General features: G+C 36.6%; 2 protein-coding genes across 6 annotated transcripts; one reads left to right on the forward strand and one right to left on the reverse strand.

The window, feature by feature from the left end:
* Nucleotides 1–5,328: 5,328 nt before the first annotated feature.
* On the reverse strand, nucleotides 5,329–13,720 carry LOC131313551 (nucleolar complex-associated protein 2). Of its 4 annotated transcripts, none has more exons than XR_009196237.1 (13): nucleotides 13,523–13,720; nucleotides 13,184–13,368; nucleotides 11,744–11,815; nucleotides 11,094–11,654; nucleotides 10,303–10,605; nucleotides 9,349–9,675; nucleotides 8,787–8,993; nucleotides 8,477–8,563; nucleotides 7,420–7,514; nucleotides 7,194–7,328; nucleotides 6,124–6,402; nucleotides 5,920–6,006; nucleotides 5,329–5,843 (listed from the first exon to the last, which is right to left on the reverse strand). XR_009196237.1 is itself a non-coding variant. In XM_058341920.1 (13 exons), the coding sequence occupies exons 1-11, from the start codon at nucleotides 13,539–13,541 to the stop codon at nucleotides 6,129–6,131; spliced, it is 2,265 nt and encodes a 754-aa protein (XP_058197903.1). In that variant the 5' UTR covers nucleotides 13,542–13,720; the 3' UTR covers nucleotides 5,329–5,443; nucleotides 5,978–6,006; nucleotides 6,124–6,128. The 4 variants fall into 4 exon arrangements, 3 of the variants coding, with proteins under 3 accessions (XP_058197903.1, XP_058197902.1, XP_058197901.1); XM_058341920.1 differs by having other exon boundaries at nucleotides 5,329–5,443; nucleotides 5,978–6,006; XM_058341919.1 differs by lacking the exon at nucleotides 5,920–6,006 and having other exon boundaries at nucleotides 5,329–5,585.
* Nucleotides 13,721–20,617: 6,897 nt separating this feature from the next.
* LOC131315019 (delta(12)-fatty-acid desaturase FAD2-like) lies at nucleotides 20,618–25,758 on the forward strand. 2 transcript variants are annotated; one of them, XM_058344061.1, is made up of 2 exons: nucleotides 20,618–20,776; nucleotides 24,374–25,758. In XM_058344061.1, exon 2 carries the CDS (start codon nucleotides 24,395–24,397, stop codon nucleotides 25,544–25,546), a length of 1,152 nt encoding a protein of 383 aa, XP_058200044.1. In that variant the 5' UTR covers nucleotides 20,618–20,776; nucleotides 24,374–24,394; the 3' UTR covers nucleotides 25,547–25,758. The 2 variants fall into 2 exon arrangements, with proteins under 2 accessions (XP_058200044.1, XP_058200045.1); XM_058344062.1 differs by lacking the exon at nucleotides 20,618–20,776 and adding an exon at nucleotides 24,193–24,213.
* Nucleotides 25,759–26,598: the final 840 nt, after the last annotated feature.

Below are 26,598 nucleotides of genomic sequence, written 5' to 3' on the forward strand. Positions count from 1 at the left end.
CTCTCCCCTCATTGTTTTGACACTGTATATAATCACTATGTTTCCTACCAAAACCGAATCACTATTGCAAGTCGGTTGACGATAGTCGATATATACAAGAAGTAAGGGTAAACATAATACTATTGGTAGGAGTCTATTTGGCACGAGCATTCTGCTAGTATAATTCAAACCAAAGCACATATAGGTGTAAACATATATGTACACAAGGCTTGCTATGAAGACGACCATGTAGGATTTTACTTGAGGCTGACGACATATACATGCAACGTATAAAATTGAAAATTGTACGTCATTAGGGTGGTATTAATTAACCTTGTTGAAAAATAGAATAAAACACTTTACGGCGCCGCACCAAGATAATTTGAAATTATTCACAACTAATACTGCAGCAAAAATGGAATGTATTTAAAGTTTAGAGTGACCTTTGGTAATAACATTATTCCTACGTACGGATGTTTATTGTTTATTTTGCCAGGCTGTCCACCTATCTGTCTCCAAGTTGTTGTTTTAAAAGAGTGACGTTGAGTCTCTCAGTCATAGGATTCGTTCTATTTCTAAATAGGAATGTCTTCTTGAGCAAGAGCCAGTACCTGGCTCCTGAAATTACTGTCTTTATACCTATGGAAGATACTAAGTTCATTTTCCTGATAAATGAGTGAAATAGGGTAAAGATAAAAAAGGGGCACACAAGCTACTATAGTGAGATCAAAACAATTGTCTATGGGACAAAGCTATTGCATGGAAGAGAGAGTTAGCCTCTACCTATTTGGTTTCTTCTAAATTTTTATTTATTTTTTAGTTCATTTCCCATGTTGTAATTCATCTTTTGTGAATTTTTTGATTTTGTTGAAACCTTTTCTTGTTCTTCTAGACAAGAAGAATCCAAAAACTATACATAAACCAAATCTAAAGAGAGTTCAAATAAGCCAAAATTTTCAGCTTATTTTTGCCTTTATTAAAATCAAGAATGATTAAAATAGCAGTTTCCAAATTTAGTCATTACCCTTTAAACTTTTTGAATTCTTCTCTTGTCGAGACAAACTGAGAACACTAATATGTAGAAAAGAATTTTAATCTTTTTTACTAAAAATAAATTTGAGTATAAAAAAGTTTAAGATCGACAACCGTGCCCGAGGTGTGTACCTACATGTGTTTCGGTGTTTTAGCTAGAAACACAAATCCCTCTGATCAAAAGAAAAACAAAAAAAAATCCTGAAAACGTACATTGCCATTGTTTTGTTGAAGCCATGCATGAAGATCAACCCCACTTATATATATGCTTTTCATAACTAGCTATACTTAATACTTTTATACAAACCCCATGCACTTCTCTACCAACAAGCAAGTGTGTGTGTGTGTGTGTGAGAGAGAGAGAGAGAGAGAGAGAGAGAGAGAGAGACTTACTTCTTAGTTCTTAGATATGCAAAAGCTATTAGTCGGTAGAGCACAAGCAATATAAGTTGAAGAGGGTGAGAGAAGGGTATTTATACCTGAGTAGTATAGGGCTGCAATGGAGTGCATGCGCAGAAAAGGGAAAGCATTTGCACCTTATTTGGGTATGCTGAGATAATCCATAGCTGGATTTTCAATTTTAGCCCTTATATATGATCTAATTAATCAGATCACCGATTTTTTAGGGGTAATTCATTGGATACCAAATTATGCCAACATATAATTTCCCCACACATATTTAAAAACGATAAAGCTTAATTTCCATATATTCGAATTATCTAGTCTCTTGTCAAAAATACAATGGAATTTTGGCAAGAAATTATCATATTTTGTAAACGATAGCAATATAATTTTTTTCCCAAACTATAAACATCAACATTGTTTCTCTCCTATGTGAAATTTTCTGAATAGATTTCTTTCTTTAATTGTTGTTTCTTGTCGTCTATGAAATAAATGTGACCCCCTGGCCCTATGTTGGCCATACTTCAGAATGTTGTTGTCCCTAAGCGCCCAGGTCCTACGTTCGGAAAGCCTTTAATTTCAACAGGAACATACTATAGATTGGTCCAATATCCAATTGGCTCCTCGCTACTATGAATTAGCTATATATAATATATAGTAGAAAAAATTGTTTCCACAATGACAAGATCATTTGGACCTACTACGGTGTGGATATGTATGTCGTACGTTATTGTGTTCTTTGAAAACAGAACTTAAAATCCAAACTAGAAAACGAAATAGATGAAGAAAAGTTCTAGCACGTTATAATTGTTTTCTTTACTAATAAAAACAAAACAAATAATTCAAGATTTGTAAACCATAATAGTCACTTTTCAATTGACGGCCAATTAAATGATTATGTGTGAACTTCATTGTGCACCACGCAACTAACAAACTCTTCACATTTATGTGAGTCTGCTAACCCCATAATATCCTAATTTCTATCCATCATAGAAATTAAGGTGTGTGTGATCTGGCAAAAGAGAATCTGGCAGTGATTTAACATTAAACCTCTAGCCACTAAATTTTCATTTCAGTATTTTAGTACGTGTTTTTTTTAATTTTTGTTGAATTTGCATTAAATTTTTTGGATTAGTTATTCGTCTTTACGAGATAAATCTAAAAGAAAAAAAACTAAGACGAAAAGCAAAGAAACAAAAGTTCACTGAAGACAAAAAGTTTAAAATAACTGTCTTTTAATTAGTATCTTTAGGGTCATCTAATCTGAACTTTTTTCAACTTAGGTCGATAATTTTTTTACTTTCTGATTCCTCTCATCTAGACCAATGATTAATGATTCCTCTCGTCTCTAGACCAATGATCAATTACGAAAAATTTGAAGAAAATTTTGCAATTTCAAAAAAAAAAAAAAAAACTAAACTAAATATCACTAAAAAAAATCACTTACTACCAAATTGTCTTTAAGAATAATTAATTTAGTCCAAACTCAACGTAAGTTTGGTTATGGATGAAATAGGGGTGATGTTAATGTGACAAACTTTGGTTTTAATAATAGTCTATCTATACTTTCACATGGCACTTTTGTGTTTTATTAATTATTACTAACATAGAAAACAGTAAATATTTCAAGGGTAAAGGTGGTTATGATCTGGCAATTAAATGATTTAAATTTAAAAGCTCTAAATCACCAAAAAAAACTTAGAACTAAATACGTTGATTATGGATCCGAGGAATAGTTGCTCTCGATCATTTGATGCCATCACGAAGCCAAAAAAAAAAAACATCTGAATTAGGTCCATTCAACTAGGGTTACAACTTACCACACACACTCTCAACTTACCACACTCTCTCTCTCTCTCTCTCTCTCTCTCTCTCTCTCAAAATTGAAATTGAAATTAATCTATTTTAAGGTAATTAAATAATACTCTTCGATATACTATTGTGACCTGACCTCTAGGTTGGCTAAAACTTTAACAAAATTCAACATTTTCATTAGCTAGTGTAGTGTACGTAAGTGGTTTTATTTTCGTGCTTAATAAGAACTAAAATTTTGACGGTTCATATTCCTTTTAAGAAAGATTCAACAGAGTCTCATCGAATATTGTGACTATTCTTTCTGAAATTCGACCATAGTACTTTTTGTCACGAGACAATTTTAATTTTCATGAACGTTAACGGTTAGATACTCCTATAATGTACTTTTGCAATTAGAATTTCACTAAAATAAGAAGATAGTATATGCTAGTAGAATTCTTACTATAAGACATTGTCACCTAGTAACTCTAATAGAGTAACACCATGAGTGACTATAAATTGGATAATTAGTTTATCAAAACTACAAAGGCAATGCCCGTAGTTTTAGTAAAAAAAATAATAGTTAATTGTCTCATTGTATGTCTATTTGTCTGCCTACCTGCATGTCTCCCTGTCATGACTTATACTATTTTCGGAAATTCTAAAATTCTAATCGCAAAGAAGATTTTGCAGGGAACCATGCAAGGAAAAATGTGATTGGACTCATTTCGGATCCCACAAAAATCTAAAAAATAATCCATAAATTTTTTAATATTAAACATTGTCAAGAAGTTAAAAATTTTGCTAAAGGCCAAAAATAAGCTTAGAAAAATGACATCCCGAAATTCGAAAGGTCATTTGGCCAGAGATTGCACTGGTGACTAGAATTATTACAAAGAGTATCAAGTCTATCAACTCAAATCCGGAACCTCCCAACTCTCAACTGTGGGGGACGTGACCATGAAGAACGAGGATATTGGATGATGGGATTTTACAGAAGACTCAAGAATTGCACAAGTTTTGAAGCAGAGCACACGTAAAGAGCATCCCTGCTCCCATTTTACCTTCACAGGGAGAAAATTGGAGGGATGAGAAAGCCCAAAGCTAGTTAGAGGGAGAGGAATTGCTTTCTGCCCTCTCTTTCCCTTTTCTCTATTAGGAAAGTAGGTTCAAGTCAACTGGCTTGCTACAGCCGATCAAAAAAAAAAAAAAAAACTGGCTTGCTACAAGCTGGGCTCATGGGCTGCACTGCTAATTTCCCTGTTCCATAGTCGTCAGCTCGTTCTTGACAAATCCAATCGGGTGTTCATAATCTGGAGTAAAAAGATTTGTACCTTTACATGCCTGTACCAAAATCCGATGCCTTACCGCTTGGCTATACTCCATACGGCCTGTTAAAGGGTTGGTTGGCCCGCCTAACAGATGATGAGATTCCCGAGCAATTTGTGGGAGATCTACAACGGACTGCAAATCATTATTGGCATGACATGAAAGATGTTCAAGTGGAGACTGATTCACAAATTGCAGCATCCCTAATCAAGGAAGGTCCACCACCTAACTCCCCACATAGAACCATGGTGAAGAGTGCAAGAACAATCAATCATACACTACAACAATGCTACGTACACTCCTACCGACCACATGTGTCGACCCCATGCATTATTCCTCGAGACGAGGTTCCAGGAATGCTTGCAGCGTATGCGGCTGGAGTGGCTTTTGAAAGGGGATCACTCCCTTAGTTCTTTCAGTTTTATGATCTGTTTCTTTTGACTTCCTGTTGCACCCTAAAAAACCCCAGTCCTAGCCATTTGTTCACCGCTTCTTTAGAACGTAATTCAACTCATCATTTTAGCAGAAAAGCTTAACAAAGTACTTCGTCTTTTTTCAACACGAGACTTTAGTCGTTCTCAGACATTTTCGTAGAATTCGTATTTGAAGCTTTACATGTACACACTATCATGTGAAAAAAGACCAACTTGTTAGATGCAGTCCAAGACTAGAGTGTTTGCATTGCAAGTTTGCGGATAATTTACCAAGAAAAAGGAAAATGGTTTGAAAACCGCCACACACACAAAAAAAACCCGGGTTCATTTTCCAACTGACATAGCAGCGGGGAAGATAGAAAGCAAGCATTCTTTCTTCAATCATTGATAATAAGTCAGAAGTCGCGGTTTGTTTGTCTTCAATCAGAAGGAGAAGTACATCTGATATCCCTAAACTGCTGATATCAAACCTTCTCAGCAGGACGACTTCTTACAAGACTCATTAGTGGCAGGGAGCTATGATTTCTTTCTAATCTTAAAGAAGACTCGAAGACACTCAACACTCTGAATGAAGACGCTGTGTTCCTTCAATCATTTCTTTTTTCCTCCACATATCTGCATAACGGAGAAAAATATGAGAGAGAACATGTTGATATTCTCAAAGGGCTCCCGTTGACCAGCTAGCTCTGAGCTCTAGTGGCATTTCACCCCAACTCTTTTTCACTACGGCTCCACCTAACCGACGAGTTGCCGGCTGGTTGTTCAACAGAGACAATCCATAATCTAAACACAACACACAAAAAAGACAAGCAATACAAAATCTATAAGTGGCCTGAACTGATTATGCATAACGTCATAATTACTATGCGTAACCTTCATAATTACTATGCGTAACCTCTATAAGTGGCCTGAACTGATTATGCATAACGTCATAATTACTATGCGTAACCTCCTAGCAAAAAATAAACAAACACAACATCAATGACAATTAAAACAAATACTCCCTCCTTTCTTTGTCGTTTCCAACAGTCGTGTCCTTTAATCAGGTCAACAAATATTGTGTAAAAACCCAAAAAAATTCCATTAGTGAACCAATTGTATTCAGTTCCTGTAGACAATATGATAGAGGGATAGAGGGACAACCACCACATACCATTTTTAATGTGCCTTCTTCCTCTTCTTCGATTTTTTGGCATGAAATTGAGCTTTCTTTTTTGATGGCTCCACAGATAGTTTCCTTTTCTTGCTTCTCTTTTTTGGAGACACCGGCTCGTCCTCAACACCTGGCCCAACTGGGGGACTGTCTTCGTCTTCATCTTCATCTGAACTAATAATCAAGTCCTCAACCACATCTTCGTCAAATGCTGCCTCTTCTGGTGACTCCTTTCGTCTCTTCTTTTTCTTCTTTTCCTCCACTTTAGGATTCTTATTCCTACAAAAGCAATAATAAGCACAGTTGGACATAAAACAAGTTGTGAGCACATGAATCTATGAACACAAGGACATTCACAAACTCAAATTTCATCAATTTTACTACGAAGTGAACATTTTTACACTAGCAGGAATCCATTAAATTTGTCAAATTTAAAAACTTAACGAATCTATGGAACTCACACTACTCTAGTAACAAAATACACAGCATTATGAGTTTTATGATTGCATTCAACGATGTCTCTTACTAAGAAATTGCTAACCTCATTGCCAATGGTATTGAACTTATCTTTCCCGTTATATGTGATCGAGCAACAATTAAAATAGGAAATTGATTTTCACACTCCCTTTTTTCATATCCACCCTCCTTTTTTTGTCTTTTAGCAAAAAATATACACTTCAACGCTAAAAAACAAAAAAAAGGAGTGTTGATATCAAAAAGGGGAGGGTGAAAACCACTCCCCTTAAAATAACAATATTCTTGATGTGGAGATACTCTTTTGTGAATCAGGAGATATTAATGCTATGTGCCCAAAATTGTTAACCATGAAGTGCATCATGAAGATTCCCTCTTACTATGATGAGTCGATGATTTGGGTAATTGGCATCGATGATTGGGTAATTGGCACACATCCACAATGAATTTGATTCGTAAGGGCAGTTTTCGGGTAAGAATCCTGATTTTTTAGTATTGTTCATATGTTCTCCAAAATGACAAGCAGCATAGCTTATAATAAGCAAGAAACACAAGAGACGAAGGAGAAAGGGATCAGGATAATGTAACAACTATACTTGGAATCACTTCCGGGCAACCATGAGGAACTACTAAAAACAGCAACGCCTTCTCCATTGGTAATCTCATCATCATCATCATCATTTTCTGATATCTTACTTCCAAAGACAGACGCCTTTGCTCCCACAAGAACACTGGAAAATATAACCCATTAACAAAAGACTACTACATATTATAAAATGGGAAAAAAATTAAAAAATTTGGCATATAAGATTGGCGATGAACCTGGATTCCATCAGCAAGTCATTTCTTTGCTGTGCCCTTTGGTGTAGAGTTGCAACATGCTGCGACAGAGGGCTTATCCCCAACTTTTTCTCATCCTATGAAGTACGGAAATTCAGTTATATAGTAAGAACTAGAAAATTGAACATCAAATTAAGCAACCACAGTATTAAGCAGCTATCCGAAACTAAGACAAAATCCTCATATGTTTAAGCACTTCATCGGTTTGGCTCATCAATATTATCCACCTGGCATCAACTAAACAGCAATTCATGTTTTAGTTGATTAAAAATTTCCCCAAGTATACCTTACATGATTAGTTATCTGAAATGAATAACCAGCCAATATCCCACTTCAAAGAATTCGGCATGGTAGTAAAAGAACGCAGTCTCACCCACAAACCAATTTTCTGACCATTGTTTGATACAAGAAATTATGATCTCATCTCAAACGTTCACCAACTTGAAACAATCAAACCAATAAATTTAATCAAACTGGTAATGGCATACTACAGTTTCCTTCCTTTAGCCACACAGGACTTAGTTATACTCCACGTTAAATGTCGACCCACCAATCAGAACTCGACAACATTTTCAAAATGGCAAAACGAATAATTCAAAAAAAAAGGAAATGAAAAAGAATTGTTTAATGGGTTGAGGCAAGATTTCTGACTTGGATATTCTAGTTCATCTAAAGATATACAGCTAATCAGACATCCAGCTTTGCATTTAGTGAAATGCAATTGATAATGAAAAAGAAGTTAATAGGGCTGCTATGACTGGTGACATGGTTTTTAATGAATAAGATCTATAACTATTTTGTTCTGCCCACCAATCAGACATAAGGACAAGTGTACTATGAAAACACAACAGAAGCACAAACTAAACCAGCCAAACCAATTACTCATAATTTCAAGCTTTATGAATCTGCCAATTAGCTCTCCCACTCCATGACAAGGTTTGCGTACAAAAACAGCCTACCAAAACGGCTATTTGAGAAAGTCAACAAATAAAAACAAAATAAAACCAGAAAAGAAAAGAGGAATCATGGATATGCGAACCTCAAGAAAAGATGCAGCTGCAGGATCATTTGGTAAAAATGAAACTGATATCCGTTTTTTATTTGTAAACTCAGCATTGGCCTCAATCTGTAACATGAAACTGCTGAAACATCAGTAGTGCTATCTACAATCTTCAGACATATGATATATGATTAATTCATCTACGAAAAATCAGAAACATAAGGCGTAACGAAACAAAACACTTTTCTTTATATAATCCTTTTCTCCAACTCTTAACAAATCCAGTTTTTGGTACATATCTACCGTAAGCAGCCTCTCAAGTCATACATGATCCCACTTAAGAATATACCTGACGAATAAGCTCCCTCATTTCTCGACGAAACCTCTCGACTTTTGCAGATTTGCAGAAGTTACGCAACCGCAAAGCAGGAAGAAAAGACAACTCAAAGAAAGCAACAGAGTAACTCCACTGAGCCAAATGTTCGGCAAGCTCTTCAACCACAGAAAAAACGCATGCCTCTTGAAACGCTCTTGTCTTTAGGGTTGCTTTACTCACCTGACATCATGCAATTCACCATAAGCGCATTAAATACAACAATAGACTTGAAACACTGCAATTTATAGGGATAGAAAATGATACTCCCTCTGTCCCTCAATATTGGCACAGTTGGGGAATCCTACTATTTAACAAGACAAAATGATTAAACTTAAAAGTTGCACCTTTCCAACAATTCCATTCAGTCACCTATTATGAGTTCAAAATTTGGATTCAAAACTCAAAAGGGAAGGGTACCACGGCAATAATGTCAAAATTTTGTCCATTGACATTCCAAAGTGAGCAAATATTATGGGACGTCCCAAAATAGAAAAATATACTAAAACTACGGAACAGATGGAGCACTGAGTACTACCTTCAATATGGTACGTAGATCAACTGCTTTGCCAACACCTTCAGTAGGTCTATTCAATTCTTTCATCTCTAGCATGTCTAAAAGGAGCAGAGAAACGGGTATAAATGTCCCACTGGAAGCAGCAATTCGATTGAGCATCCTCGCACAGCGCAATCTGAGGGGAAAATACCGAGCAGTTGGAACTAAACGGGCAACCCCAGATATTATTTGAGTCAGTGGATAAGCAAGTGGCTGGAAATCTGCCTCCGAACTATAGGCACAGATAGCTCCAGTCCAAAGCTCAAGGCAATTCATATACTTCCATTCATAAACTTTCCGAAATGCTTCCTAAAATAGTCCAGACGATAGTCAGGATCATATGAACCAACACTTTATTTATAGCGATGCAATACAGCAAAGTAGCTACTAGTGTAGCTTTTGTTTACGTAAAGACACTTAGGTTGCATGCTCACATCTTCAAAACTGAAGCGTCCATTGACTAACTAGATCACCACACAACCATTTAAAGAAGTGACGCTTAACACCAAAGTTCAAAATATAAGAGTGCTATTTTTTCGATAGGTGTAGGTAGTATAAATTTCATCAATAGGTTGCAACCCCATGTAAATGGCCACCTTCAGATAACCTTTACAAAGCAGGGGAAAAAAACAGTAAAAATAAATTAAAAATAAAGGCTTTGAGACACAAAAAAGCCTACAAGGGTCACCAATGCAATAATTCCACGGAATCAACACTTCGCCAAGAGTTCGACAGTGCTTTAGAATATAGACCATGTATCCAATTCCAGCTACACAAAATCGACAAGAGTTCTTTTCAACCTCTGACAATTATTTCAAACGTTGAACGATAACAATAAAAAGACCAACCACATAATTCAACACTGATTCAGAACACCCCGGGATGAATGAAAGTACATGTGCCCAGCCGAAAAACAAGGAGAATCGAGATTGTTACCTTAGTTTTCATCGTAAGAGCGTCCCGCAAAATCGTTGCCAATTGCCGTATGAAAACAAAAGCATGTTGATATGCAGCTGGTAGGTCCACTCCAAACAGTTCAGTGACACAATTCCCAAGAAAATGAATGTGCTGTAATTTTGTGGCATTCACAAATTGGCAGCTCAAGACATAGGCTTTGTATATCCCTCTAAAGCATTCATCTAAGCAATCAGAGCCGAGCCGAATACAAATATCTCGTATAAATAAAAAGGAGCCAACAGGTAGTGCACCTCCCCCTGTACCCCAGAAATGAATAACAACCTGAGAAGTCAAAATAATGGATTTCAAATTTAGTAACTTGAATGATATTAGTAAATAAATGGCTACACTACTCACCAAGACCCAATGTGCAAGAACAAACTGAATCCTCCCTATAAATTTCGAAAGGCAAAATTGAGGCAGGGGTTTTAAGTTTTGATCTCATGATTCTTTTTTTTTTTCGTTTCTCTGAATTCTAAAAAGTTCTTTCACATAAGCACATTGATCATATTCTACTTACCATATCGCTTGGCTAAAACGTTTGCAACTTCATAATATATACAGTAAATAATAAAATAACAAAAATTCCAACTAGATTTTGGCACTAAAGCTGTACCTAAGAGAAGCAGCAAACACGGGAACCACAAGTTTGGATTAACGAGGTATATCAATTCAATATTCATTGAAACTGTACTTTCCACAGAAAATCATCTCAAGGCATTCAAATAAACAAAGATAATTAAATTAAAAAATTACAACTGAAAGCCTACCTTAATATATCTCCTCAAGAGGCTGGGGAAAGCAGCCAAAAACATTGATGAACATCTAAGACGCCTTATCGTGAAAGATATCATTTCGGTGTCAGTCATCTGGTTCAAGACATGAAGAGCATTTCCAAGATAAGACTTCACCAAGTGGCTGTAGTTCTTCCACTGCTTGGTGCTAAGTAAATCTGTAACTGTTTCCTTCTTTCCTCCAAATGTTGGGAGCTTTAACAATGCTCGAAGAATTCCATCCATTTCACTTAAAACAAACAACAGTATTTTGTTGAACACGCTGCTAGACATGATACTTAGCTTTGTAGAAGACTCGTCCCCTCCATCATCACCATAATGGCAAGCACTGTGAAAAGCTTTCATGAGGGAACGAACTGCCCCTAATTTCATATTTTCACGGATTGCATCACACCAAGAGTCAACCATTGCACTAGTTATAACCTTTTTATATTGCTTATCTTCCTTTTCTGCGATACTGGCCTGGCGTTCTATATCATGTCCGTCAGTTTCTTTGTCCTTTTGCATTTCGTCATCTATCTCTGTCTCAACATCCTCCTGTACAAAGTTAGAAAAAGATAGAATGAAGTTGACAAGACCTGTGGGCTCGTAGAACCATTAGGAACATGAAGAAGCTACAAACTCACATCAACGTCCTCATCATTGAATTCAAGAAGCTCCTTATCATGCTCTTTCAAGAACCGAAAGAACTCCGGGTCCTGCATAAAACAGTTGTTAGGCCTCCATTGAAATAATAAGAGCAGGGCAGCTTCTAGGATAAACTCACATAACAAAATGAGGAGTGCACATCCAAATAAAAATAAAGTTGTTTTAAGCTGAAATTGAAAAAAACAAAAACTGCACTGTAAAAGGCGCAAATGGTCATGTGGAACTGTTGCCTTATGGATATCTGGCATATCAGAATATTAAAACTTAAACCAAGTAGCTTATTTTTAAATGGTCACAGTTGCCGTGAGATTTCTTGTTCAACAAGACAAGAACATTATTCAATACAGCCTTAACTTTGTATATTTGGCTACCTTTTTGCACGTCTAGATGGAATTATCGTGTCCTAGTTGGACACCAATTAAGCTAGTCCTTCTCAGTAAGCTCTTCTTTTTTTTTATGGTCAACAATCATTGAGAATGGATATTAATCACAATGGGCATGTGCAGTTAAGAATTTAACAGAACCTCTAGTTGAATACAAGTAAAAGTAAAATGTACCTAAAATGCATCTACAATACGAATTAGTATGAAATCCATAGCCTCGACTAACTTTGTGGACGTTCAGGTTGAGATTTTACAATTTGGAATACCAAACAGGCTTACAGGGGAGTAGGGGACATTGATCACTTTTATCCAGTAGCAGCTCTAGACTTACAGAGACCTCGGGCCAAACATTGTAATTCGGCTGTTTTATTTGGTCCTTGGATAGCTGCGGCCTTCAGCAATAAGCAATGGTTTGAAACTTTCAGGGGTTGGGGTGTACAATAAGCATCCTTTTCTTGTTCTGCCTTTAGTCACATAAAGAAAAACAATACTTTTCCGGTTCGTCACCAAAACAAAAAAACTAAAAAAGGGAAAAATAAAAACATACATTACACTAGAAAACCACAAAAATGCAGATTTCCAGCTTCTTTCAGTCATCACCCAATTTTTTCCAAATAAATCAATATCTTTTTCTCATTCTTACTGATGGAACCAGAAAGTAAAAACAAAAATAAACAAAATACTCCCAAACAAAATCGCTTTTTAGGCACCCAAGTACAACCTAAGTGCCTAATAATTTCGCCCTGTTCTTACCCTAAGCTTGTAGTTCATCTCTAGCTATCTAACAAACTAGTCATAAGATTAACAACATTTTTGGTTCTGATAACTCGGTTTCTGAGCGAGCCTACGCACATCTTGACTAATCCTAGGAGCATAAGACTTAACATCATCACGTAACATCATACACAGGAAATTACTTATAATTCTTACTAGTAAATGGTTATTAACAGCTTAATGTCAAACAGAACATCTTGATATTTGCAATGCAAAACAAGGAAATTCCAAAACTTGATACAGTGTACAATAAATCATCACCTTTTCTGCAAGTCTTTGCAATTCCTGCACGTGCTCTCTAGCTTTCTGCCGAGACCCCATCTTATTGCTTTTATCTTCTTCTTCCTCTTCCTCTTCCTCAACAACTTCATCACTCAACTCCTCATAATCAACAACGTCGTTCTTTGACTTGTTTTTTACATCGGCATCCTTCTTTAACTTCTTGCCTGATAATAAAATCAATTGATCACATCAATAGCAACAGCGTATGTATACAAAATGTATCTATGTACGAGAAGCAAACCAAAAACGCATACACAGAGAGAGAGAGAGAGAGAGAGAGAGAGAGAGAGAGAGAGAGAGAGAGAGAGAGAAGCATGCCTTTGCCTTTGGCTCCCATGGCGACGCGGGAAAATGAACAACGTCGACGACGACTGTGGCGATGATAATACCCTGCTCACTGTTCTAAAACCCTAGGAATTTTCCTCTGTTCGAACCGGGTTAATTGCGCCACTATTCCCCTGAACTGTACTCATATTACTTATTTCATCCCTAAACTATGAATCTGGTTTGTTGAGTCCCTATTGTATATCCGATTATTGTGTATTTATAGTCAAATTGATTATCAGTTACTTTTATGGAAGGAAATATTATTTTTCTTCTCAGCAAAAGTCAGGATCGTTAATTGTAGTTAGTAATGACTTCTCAAAAAATAAAGTATATTAGTGAGATTTGAACTCCTGTCAAATGCACGAGATTATATGGTGACAACCACTTGCCTACAACTTCAACCGTGGACAGAAATACCTAATACATGGCAAGTAGAGCCAATCAGATTTTTAAGCTAATGCGAAATATGACAAAGTCCATTTGCCCCTTTTGAAGTTCTTAGTATTCTAAACCTAAATTTATGAAGATTTGATGACCTAAATCATTAATTCTTAGGCTCTGTTTGGAAATTATGGAAAAGAAAGGAAAATTAAAAAAAAAATTCCTTCCATTGTTTGGTTGGAAGAGAAAAAAAGAAGAAAATAAAAATTTTAAATTTAGTGAATAGTAATTTTTCTCTTCTATTTTCCTCCATTTTTCTTTTCCTTTCCTTTATTTTTTTTTCCATATGTTCCAAACAGAGCCTTAACTACTACTTTCCTAGACGAATAAGAACGCCAATTCTTTTAAGGCTCAATTTTTCCTATTTTATGTGTGGTGAAGGACTTTCTAAAGACCTAACAAAATGAAAAATCTTACCGTAAAATAGAACATTGATTGTAATTACATTAAAAAAAAAATTAAAAGACCACATTCGTAGATTTTGCTTTAGGCCTCCACAACTGTTGAATCAACCCGGTGCATGATGATCGAGTGCCAAACAGTTAGACCCCACGTGGCCGAGCCATGTCACCTGGTGTCCAGATGCAACCAAGTTGGCTGTTGAATAAGAATGATTGGTGAAAAAGTATAGATCTCAGCACAAAACTAACCCAATCAGCATTATTAAAAAATGCAATGATTCAGTAAACCCTATACTATTTTCACCGATCGGAGGGAGGATAACGTTCATCCTCCTCCAAGAACGCTGAGGAAAAAGTTATTTTCCCTGTTGAGTTATCCCGGATTCGACCAATACCAATACAGTCGCCCCGACCTCACGTCCTTATGCCAGCCATTCTACGGGCTGGACTAACCAGCTGCAGGCTTCCACGCCCGTTCCAGCGGCCGACTCATCGTGATCTAGTTGGGCCGATGAGGGATTCAAGTCTATGAAATTAAACCACTTCGCCAGTCAGACCCAAAGTTCCTCTGGTTTGGCCCACTAGACTTGCAAGATCACACGAATGAAAAACCATCTAAAAATAAAGCCCAAAGGGAAGACAGAAGCAAAAGGAAAACCAAAAACATGCGAAATTTTCAGTGCCGGGTGGGTAACACGTGGTGCCGCTCGGCGCATCCGAGTCGTCCAAAATACTTTTGGACATTCCAAATTAAAAATAATCTCCTAACAGTATTACCACTAAGAGATTATTTTTAATCCGAAACACTTTTGAACGGTCTTAATGTGCCGAACGGACACCACGTCAGCCGTACCCACCTGCCATTGAAAGATTTGTCCAAAAACATAAGCAACAAACTAACTTCCACAAATGGAAGATAAAGACAGAGGCCAAGACAACTAGCAGAAGTGAAAGAAACACATAATAGTCAGAATCACTCAGAAATATGGTCAGTAGACAGCCACCTTTAAATTTGTTTATTGGTACTTATGGAACCATATCTACTTTCACAAGCACGTCCAAAACATCATTAAAGAGATTGCACATGTTTTTGTTCTTGTTCTTGTTTTGATAGTGACAGTGGCAAACACAATTTTCAAATATTTTTACTACATCGAATTAATCTGAAAAATTCTATGAAATTGGCACATTTAAAAGTCTCTTGGGTCGAACACAAATCAAAATTTTGTATGTATGTGTTGGAAAAAAAAAATTCTCAAAATCCCAAGTTATCAATAATTTTTACAGCCAGCGCAAAATAAAGAAATCTGTTTGTGGGGCAAAAATCCACAAATTTACAAATTATTGAGTTAAGGGCCCTCTTGATATTCCTAAAAAAGAAATAGTCTAGTTTTGGCTATGCTAGAAAATGTAAATATTTACCACTACTTATAAGCAAAAGTAAGGATAATTTCTTTTGAATACCTCATATCGATAGACATTATTATCATATTATATAGTAATAAAACAGTAGTATCACGGATAAGTTCTTTTTGAGTACTTTGCATTGATAGGAGATATCAAGATGATCACGTACTTTGCAGATATTTCAAACTATGAGACATAAGCGGTAAGCCCTTCATCCTTTCTTTCTTACCAATCTGTCAATTTTAACTTCTAGCTAAATTTAGAAAATCATTCTACAAGCACACACGAACAAATAAATTCTTGAAAACCGGAGTAATTTCTTGCAATGTACAATTGTTGAGAAACCTACATTTTTCTATGATCAGTACTAAACACACTCATTTACTGTGTTTTTATGCAAGAATCTTTAAATATTAAACGAGAGAGAGATCTTAAAAAAAGATTCACAATTAAGATATTATGAACACAGGAGGGTTTGGTTAGTTTATTCAGATTTTATGTATAGAGATGAGACAAGGCCTAAAAACCGACTATATACAGTTAAAAAGATACTATTTCTTTTGGTCTTTTTTTTTTATTTTTATATTGGAGGAGACAAAACCGAGAGAATATACAGACCACCACGGAATACGAGGGGTGCATGTGATTTGATTAATTTTGAGTATCTCTTGTTGAAACCATCGCCATTTTGAGTATCTAATGTTGAAAGCAGGCTGTGCTAGGAATAAAAAAAATGAGAAAAAAAAGACCCTTAAAGTGTATATGAACGGCTCAGATTCTTTGTTCGTTTTCTTTGCACTTAGCACAGTGAATCTGAGCCGTTCATGTACACTTTAAAAGTCTTTTCTTTGTTCATTTTCTTTACACTTAGCATTTCTTCTGCCGGAATAGGATCAGGAAATGTTCGTAATTAATAGGAATGAGTATGGACCGGATTGATTCGATTTTATAGTAAACCAAAAACCAAACCATTACATACGGATTATGCATTTGGAGAATCAAACCAATCCAAAAAAAGCGTAGAATCAAACCAATCCAAACCATTAGACTAAGATTCGGTTTCGAATCACGGTTTACTTGAAATTAAGATATCATCTTCGTAAACTATTTAAAGTACTTAAAATTGCGGAGATTTACTAAGAATTAGTTTTTATTTATAGAAAAATTTATGAATTAATTGAGCTGTGGAATCAATATTCACTAAATAGAGCATTATATATCTATATACTATGTGCTTTTGAGATTATAGGAATGAGTTATGATATCTAAAAATTTATACTAAATAATTTTGGTAGCAAATGAATAATGAATAAGACGGTGGATTAAATAAATTATTAATTTAGAAAATTAGTTTACTATAATTTTCATGTATACTTGGTGTATCTAGATTAAATGAGTTATACGTATATATATTATATCTATATACGAATTGGATCTATTTGGAACCGAAACCATTAACATAAATTCACAGACCAAATCATTTAAAGCGGTTTCTAAATTTTTTAAATCGAAACCAAACTACACTACTGAAAAATCTAACCAAACCATTCAGTTTGGATTGGATTCACGATTTGAAGGACTTTTCACTCACTCCTAATAATTAAGGCCCGTCTGTTAATCGTATGCCGATAATGTGGATAATCAAAAGAATGTGCAAAAATCAGTACCCAATCTAATCTATTTATCGATCTACCAATATTCTATAGGAGTGTATTTAGGCCTACCAATCCTCCAAACTTTCGTCCCTAATTTTTTAGAGTTTTTATTTATTTTTAATAATTTACAAAAAATAGGAGAGAGAAAGAGAGGGAGAGGGAGGACGTGGGTGTGTGAGAGAGAGAGAGAGAGAGAGAGAGAGAGAGAGAGAGACGTGGGGGGAGAGAAGGGGAGAGAGAGGATATTGGGAGTGATGATTGTAGGGGGAGGAGTTTGAGATTTAAGTAGGAGTACATAAGTAATGATAAATAAAGGAAATTGAATTTTACACTCTTTTTTTGACATTTACACTTCTTTTTTTAGATTTTAGTGTTGAAAGTGTATGTAATTTTTTTGCTAAAAGACAAAAAAAGAGTGTAGCTGTCAAAAAATGGAGTGTAGAATTTAATTTCCTAAATAAATATTATATATACTTTTTAGTTTTTGTCTTTTTAAGACCTATATCGATGTTTTTTTTTTCTAAGTTATATTTTTTTATAAATCAGAGTTGTGTTCGTCCAATGCATGAGACAAACCTATATTGATGAGTTTTTTAAATTATATTTTTTATCAATCAGAGTTGTATTTGTTTGACACACAAGACATTAAAAAAATTCACATTGACGTTTTTTTTCTATCAACTAACGGTGTACCCGTTTGATACACAGAAGCAAATGTGCATGTTTTGCCTTCAAAAGCATCCAAATCCCCAATCCTAATTTTTTAGATTTTTATTTTTTTTTGAGAGAGAGTAATTGAGAGAGGGCAACGTGGGGGTTGAATATGAAAAAAAATTATTCTATACTCCTAACACACTGTCACATGGTACTCAAAATTTATTTTTCACACACGTATGTCTTTTAGTGTATAAAATGAGACCAATACTAGCGTGCATCGAATACGAGACCAAAAAAAATATTAAACTATATTTTTAAGCAACTAGCGTTGTACCCGTTCGATATACGAGGCCGAATTAAATTTTTTTATCTCGTGCTTCGAACAGGCACAAACACTAGTTCCCAAATAGGACAATCTGGTATTAAATCCATCGGCTATCTCTCTCTAAAACGTACTTGTTTTAGTTTGTGGGTCTATGGTACATTTCTGTGTAAATTTTACACATGCATGAACCAGTACTCGTAGGTCTAAAAAGTAAATGGCCGTCCAAATATAACAGTTTACTACTTAAAATGACACAGTAGAAATGACCGTCCACATTATACAGTATATATTAATCTACTGAGGTTGCGTTGTTATGAACTTAACTTAAACGGGGCGGTTTCGGAAACATCTAAAAAAATACCTCAAATCTCAATCTCTTAGTTTTCGATCAAATTTTGATAATCCGAACCACTCAATGTGTTCAGAACGTGATTTTAAGGGTACTCAGTTGAAATCGGCAAAAAAAAATGACATGAAAGAGTTTGATTTGAACGGTTTTTTACTGAACCGTTCAATAGGTTCAATAAAAAAAACTCTTCGGATGAAGCCCTTTCCGGTCTTTTTTTTTGCTGATTTCTTGGAAATACCCTTAAAAACATGTTTTGATTACATTGAACGGCTCGAATCATCGAAATTCGATCGGAATTTTGAGGTGTTCTTTTAGATTTTTTTTAGGTGTCTTCGTAACCGTTCCGTAACTTAAATCTGTGAATTTTGTCTGTGACTTAAATTGTAAACGCAGACTGAGTTTACAATTTCCAAGATATTTATTTTTGAAGTTTTTAGCACATTCTACATTGTGATTTCTACAGCTGGGATAATCTCCCCTCCATTTCACATCCCTCTATACCCTCTAAACTGATCTTTTTGTAGTTTTTTTTTTAAGAAAAGAAAGTCTTTGGTTTTCTTGACTGAATATCCATAAGTATCTGAACAAATTATAGAGAAATGATATTAGCACTCCAAAAATTGATGCAGACACTCCAAAATCAGTGTAACTCCAAAGCCAATTTCTTTTGTTTTTTGGAGTGCCTGCATCAATTTTTGAAGTGCCAATATCATTTCCCAAATTATATTATTGTGTTTGATAATTCAACAGTTTAGGCTTAAAATTTCATAGACCGTCCTTTGTTTTTTTCCACATGTTTATCAATGACTAAGCAAGCCAATCTACTGAAATGTGCTCCTCTAGAACTTACGATTTGAAAATTTCAGATCATCATTGTGAACCAAAATGGGCCTATTAAGCGATAATGCGGAGAGGTAGGGAGGAATTGGGCACATCAGAAGATCTCTCCCTAAAGGCCTCCAAGCCAGTGGAGCAGGATCACTGAATGACTCATCGTTAGCCTAAGCAGAGTCACGTAAGTGTGCTTGAGTGTGAGTGCAAATGTAAGTTTGAAAACGCCTTTCGAAAATATCTCACTGTTTTTATAGGATTTGATTTGGTGATAAATGGGAAAACTTTGCTGCCAACTGTGACGTGCGTATATGCCGTGTACATATTGATAGGATTTAAGGCAAAAATTAAAGCTTATTCTTTGTATAATACATTGTTCCTTAAAAACATTTTAAGAAAGAAGATTGTCTCCGTAGAAAACATAGATTTTTTTATCAATAATTATGCAATTGAAAAAAATAATTTATCTGATATTTCACAAAAAACAATGTCTTTCGTCCAGTAAATAGACGAAAAATACAAAATTAGACTAAGTAAATGTCAATTTAAAAAGTTAAGGATGAGATTGGTTTAATTGAAAGATTCACACATCTTCCAATCCATTTTAAATGTCCTCTACGAGAAGTTTAACTTTTTAACGGGTAAGGCTGCGTTCTCTTAAACTTAATTTAAATTTGAAAGTTGTCCTTATTTAATTTTTTCGTATTTGATAATTTTGCGCCAAACTTTTGTAGGTTATTGATTCGTCTTTGACGATAGGAATCGAAAAAGTAATTTTTTTTACTTTTATTCAAATACTTTTAAAAAATAACCACTTTTTTTTTAAAAAATGACATTTTTTGAGAGGAAGGAAAACAAAACACTAAAAATTAGCCAAAAAAGATCACAGCCGTTCAAGTACTGACTTCCTAAGTTTCATCCCAATCAAGAGGCGACGCGTGATGGCAGCAGGAGATTGTTACGTTTAAGCGTGCATGTTGGGTTGTCCCCACCTAGTATTGCTTGTTTCTTAACGGAGCTAGCGCTTAAATAGAGAGATTCTGTGTGAACCCAAGTGCCTCAGAAAAAACAAAGAGAGAAAGGGGAGAGACCGAGCAACTGAGAGGAGAGAGAGAGAAAGGTTCTCTCAGAAGTGGGTTCAAGGGAGGTGAGAGAAAACTCATCTGAATCTTCCTTGAGGTACCCTTCTGATATATTTATCAACCTGAAATCACCAGCATTTTATATGTATGTGTATATGTGCATATATTGCCATCTCTGTACTATTCCTCTGTTTTATTTTAGCCATTGAAATTGAACCTGCATTGTTGTTCCATTGACAGATCTGTAGATCAATCTCATGTTTTTCCCCAAATGGATTTGATTTCTTGAAGTTTCAGTTAAAATGCCATTGATTCCTGTGCATATTCTCGACCAAAATTCTGAAAGCGAATAATCTATGAAATACTCGTTCCTTGATTTTCTCAAGTGATTTTTTTTTTTGTTGGTTCGATGGTCAAGCGTCTGGCCCAACTTACACGCACCTCAACTGTTCTCCCTCCGGTCTGATCCTCCCTGGCCTGTCAAAGACAGATCCATTCATGTCGGGACTAGGAGATTGACTAGGGGATTCACAACAGATTTCTCTTGTGGCCCACTAGCCCGGCGAATGATTTTCCTTTATACAAAATGGGGTGTATGGAAACAACCATGCATCTTGCATGTGGGTCCTAAACTTTGGGGGAAATGCATGTTTTGTGGAGTGAGAGTTTGGTTTGTTTTTGCTTTAGCTTTTTTTTGGGTCACACGGCTCTCTGCTTTTTTGATAGTATTTTCCCGGAAAATTTGCTCAGGATCTTTGAAATCCTTTTCTTTCTCAGAACTTTCTTTTTAAAAGTTCTACCTTTTCGTTCTTTCAGTCCTTGATTTTTTGGGTGCATTTTCAACGTCATTAGTTGTCATCATGATTGTCATTATTGGAACGAGATTTTTTGAATTAAATTCACATCTTGATCAAGATCTTGTATTTATTGAGACAATCCAAATTTAATGTGGGTCTTAAATTTAATAAGTAGACAAGAATGTGATTTTTAGGTGGGGAAATGTGAGAGAAGAATATGAAGGTAAAGAAGCTAAATTTATTTGTTTGTTTTCCCTTGTGTAACGAGTTGGAAGCTAAATTTATGGAACTCTGCTACAGGTACAGCACTTGCTGCACACCAGCCATGCACAGATCCGTTTTGCGCTCGTCTCGGGTGGCTAAATTTTGAAGCAAAGTTGGATGTTTCGTAAACACCCTTTCCAATGTCGGATTGAGGTGATTTTTTACAGAGACCATAAACGACGCATTTGGAACAAAATGAGCGGCTCCGATCATCTTTGCAAGACTCGAGATGAGCGCAAAACGGATCTGTGCATGACTGCTGTGTAGCAAATGCTGTACATGTAGCTTTTCTGAAATTTATGCGATTTTGGAGTAGTAGCATTGGTTAAAATGAGAAAATTACAATGGCCATCCCTATAGTTTCACCACGTTCCAAATTGCCGGACCTTTTTTTTAATTGTAATTTTGACCGTTGATTTTGCTTCAGGGCACTTTAGTTCAAGGAAAAGTACACGCAACCGTTTTCTAAGGGCAAAATCGTAAAGGAGTTCTGTTATGGATCCCATTAAGACCCATCCTCCCTAAATTTTTGGTCTGGTATTTTTTACTTTTGAATTTTTTTTATAGTTTTTTGTCGTAATTTTTGAATGAATCATTCCTTTCGATAAGAGGAATAAAAATGTGGACCAAAGTTAGAAAAAAATTTATATAATACAACAATGCTGACAAAAATACCACCTGTTTTGTTATTTATTCGTTTTTAATGTTTCTTTATTGTCATAAATTTTACTAGTTAGACTCATCTCCTCAAGATGAATGACTAATACAAAAAATATAACAGGAATCTAACAAAAATTCAAAATAGACCAACAGAAATACCAAAATAAAAATTGATCCATTTATAAACACCCCATTCATCTTCTTCCTCATGCCACCTCAACAAGAATCCACCGCCACAATGCCATAACCACCAGAAAACAAAAAAATTCTTCCTCACACGGCCACATCAACAAGAATCCACCGACACAATGCCACCACCACCAACTCCATCTGCCGCCACCAACCATCTGCCGCCTCCATTTGCCACCCCAATGTCAGCGCTATTTACCGATGGAGGGTTACTCTGCCACCTCAGCAGGCTAACAGCAAAATTAGAAGTTAAAATCGTAGCAATTGACACGAGAGGGATAAAATTGGGAATTGGGTGAAACTAGAGGGACCAAAGTTTTAATTTTCCCGGAAGAGAGCAATTCATTTCTCTTTTCTTTTTTTGGGTGGGGGGTTCAAATTCACTTGTTTAAATGGCATAACCATTTAATTTTGATTAAAAAAAATGGCATAATCATTTAATGCGCTTTAATGTGAAAAACAGCAGAATGCGTTTTGCTTATGTAATCATGAAAGAAAATACCCAAAACCCTGCTAATCAAGTTGACATTTACATTGTTTTCAAAGTATGAACAGGCGTATGTGATATATAAGTAGATCTTACAATATGCATAAGCGTCGATACGTATCTTAGATTCAATACGCGATATGCGATAGTTTTTAGTACAAGAACATGTGACTTGGTTCAAGGCGATAAAATGCGTAAGTATCTTTTTAATATGTGCAGCAGATCTATGTTTTATGCCGAGTTTACCTATTCTTCCAACTTGTATTTAGTATCGGTAACGTATTTAACCATGCATACACAAAATGAGGAAAATGATACTCCATTTGAAAACCTTGACCACAACGTTGTTTTAAGAAATGCTACGAACCATAGGGCGGCTTGGCTTATCCGTGGATAACATAAAGTTATTTGCAACCTTGTGTTTAGATTGTGCATAATTTCATAATATCTTCAGCAATATGGGGTGGTCCCCTGATATACTGAGTCCTTACAGTGAATCTGTGGCTCTTCTTGTATCAAGGACATAAGCTATTACTGAGGCCCGCAGTAGTTGGAAGTGTTTATAAATGTATCCTGATCCACTGACATGGCAAAGGACTTGTTTATTTACTCTTTGTGAATCATGTAGATTTTTCTTTTTTGACAACTCAGGTGTCGGGGCCAGCTTACGCGCACCTCGACTAATCCAGGGGACTAATCACACCGCCCTCTTGCGGGGATCCCAATTACCATGTGGATATTTGTAGTGTGAAAGAGAACTACTTGTGTGGTGTAGAAGTTTTCCAACCGTCATTAATGCAATATCTTATTGGATTTCTGCTTTGAATTCACGAATGTCTGACAATTTCCGGTGTAGATGTTTTCAACCTTGGGCGGAGAATACTAGTTTTTCTACATCAGTAGGTTGTTTCTTGGCTGTTGGCTCTAGGTTTTAAACAGCGGCTGCCCAATCAATAGCAATGCCCGCAGTTTTGGGGTAAAATAGACTGTATAAGTAGCCGAAGATGAACAGACGGTATAAGTAACCGAATACGTGCCTTACAGGCATTACCACCGTGACGTAAAGGCCGATACAGTTTCATAAGAGCAACCCAACTTGGCTATCACATTTCTTATTTTCTATAACATATGTATCGGGTAAATGATAAAGAGAGAAGTATATTCTCATTCAACTATCCTTAAATTCTCATTCTCTGTATCTACCTGTGTTTTCGTTCAGTTGTGCATTTACATATCATGTGTAGGCGAGAGATATATTCTGTGTTGTCTAACATGTATTCTTTGGAATTATAAACAGATCACATTTGCTTGAACAACAATGGGTGCCGGTGGGAGAACGTCTGCCCCGAAAACCCAAAACGGGTATCACCAGAACTCTATTCATAGGGTCCCCCACTCGAAACCACCATTCACGCTTAGTGAAATCAAGAAAGCCATCCCGCCCCACTGCTTCCAACGCTCTCTCCTCCGTTCGTTCTCCTATGTCGTTTACGACCTCTCCCTCGCCTTCCTGTTCTACTACGTTGCCACCACTTACATCCACCTCCTCCCCCAACACTTCCGCTATCTCGCATGGCCCCTCTACTGGACTCTCCAAGGTTGTGTCCTCACAGGTGTTTGGGTCGTTGCTCACGAATGCGGTCACCACGCGTTCAGTGATTACCAATGGGTCGACGACACCGTGGGCCTAACCCTTCACTCTGCCCTTCTAGTCCCTTACTTCTCTTGGAAATACAGTCACCGCCGCCACCACTCCAACACTGGGTCCCTTGAGCGTGACGAGGTTTTCGTTCCGAAACCCAAGTCCAAAATCCCATGGTACTCAAGATACCTAAACAATCCTGTTGGTCGCGTTCTTACCCTTACAGTCACTCTCACTCTCGGCTGGCCCTTGTACTTGGCCTTCAACGTATCGGGCCGACCCTATGACCGGTTTGCGTGTCACTACGACCCGTATGGCCCGATCTACAATGACCGCGAAAGGCTTCAGATTTTCATTTCAGACATCGGACTATTCACCACAACTTACGTTCTTTATCGCGTTGCTCTCCTAAAGGGGCTGGCATGGGTTATATGTGTTTACGGAGTACCTTTACTCATTGTGAATGGTTTCCTCGTATTGATCACGTTTTTGCAGCACACGCACCCATCCCTACCTCATTACGACTCGTCTGAATGGGATTGGCTGCGGGGAGCTCTGGCGACCGTGGATAGGGATTACGGAATTCTAAACAAGGTCTTTCACAACATCACGGACACACATGTTGCTCACCATCTCTTCTCCACCATGCCACATTACCATGCGATGGAGGCCACGAAAGTGATCAAGCCGATTCTTGGGGATTACTACCAATTTGATGGAACTCCGTTTTACAAGGCGATGTGGAGGGAGGCTAAAGAGTGTTTGTACGTCGAGCCGGACGAGGATGCCCCCACCAAAGGTGTGTTCTGGTACAAGAACAAGTACTGATTTTGATGATGATGCTATGAGAGTGGAGTTCTAGTTTTCGCTTAGGTGTGGTGTTAAACTGTGTTAAGGGGAGGAAATGTCTTGGTTTGGAAGTTGGGACTTCTGGGCTTATATGTTCTTCTCCCAGTGAATTGTTATTCCTCTTGGTTTTTTCGTGTATGCACTGTTGTAATGAACCTCTAGTACTTAAATTATGTGTGTGTTTTTGAAAAGTGTATGTTTCCATTCTATTGTGTTCTGCACTTGTGAATTGAGGAAATATGCGGAGAGTCTGTTTGCGCCCCATAGATGAGTTTTTGCAGGCCCACTTCGAGTTTTGCGGGGATGATTCGAACCACTCATTTTTCTTAAATTGGGGTTTATCAAGAACAATGTCATGAGCTTCTGGAATACACTGTGATCTTCGTAAAGGAGTTGTAATCCAAATGCCATCGCTCAAGAATTGGAAGTGGAACTGACTTGTAAAGCTGTAGAAAATGAGAAAGTGCCATAAATCTTATATTTTGACTCCAAAATGCATTACCCTCTCAATTCTCTATTGGTGGGATGGGAACCCAGAAAAGCACAATCGGGCTAGCAAGGCAATCCATTTGTGCTGCGAGGAATTCGATCTCTTCAATCTCGGGATACCATCTAAATAGCTGCGGCCAGAGAGTGCAATTTGAAGCCGGTTTCCTCAGGGTGGCTACCTACCCGGAATGGATAGCAAATGTAAAAAAAAAAAAAAAAGGCAAAACAAATTAAACCTAGGTAAGTGCGCTTGTTTTGCTTCGTTTTGTTGCCCCCCCCCCCCCCCCCCCCCCCCTTCTTTTTGAAGTAAAGGACGCATTCGGTGTGTGAGGAAGATTATACAATCGATCTCAAGATTCGTCTAATCCGAATACCCTTTTTATGAATACCCAAAAAAAGAGAAAGTCGTAGAATCAAGCTCTTCATTTACCTCTAGTTATCGAACGTTAGTTGACTATTTTGTTTGTCAGCCTATGTGTTTTACAGTTTAAGGTACTCAGAGACTGTTAGTCGTTAAATGCATACTATTTCAGTAGAATGAA

The sequence above is a fragment of the Rhododendron vialii genome, chromosome 13a (assembly GCF_030253575.1).
Source record: "Rhododendron vialii isolate Sample 1 chromosome 13a, ASM3025357v1".
NCBI lineage: Eukaryota > Viridiplantae > Streptophyta > Magnoliopsida > Ericales > Ericaceae > Rhododendron > Rhododendron vialii.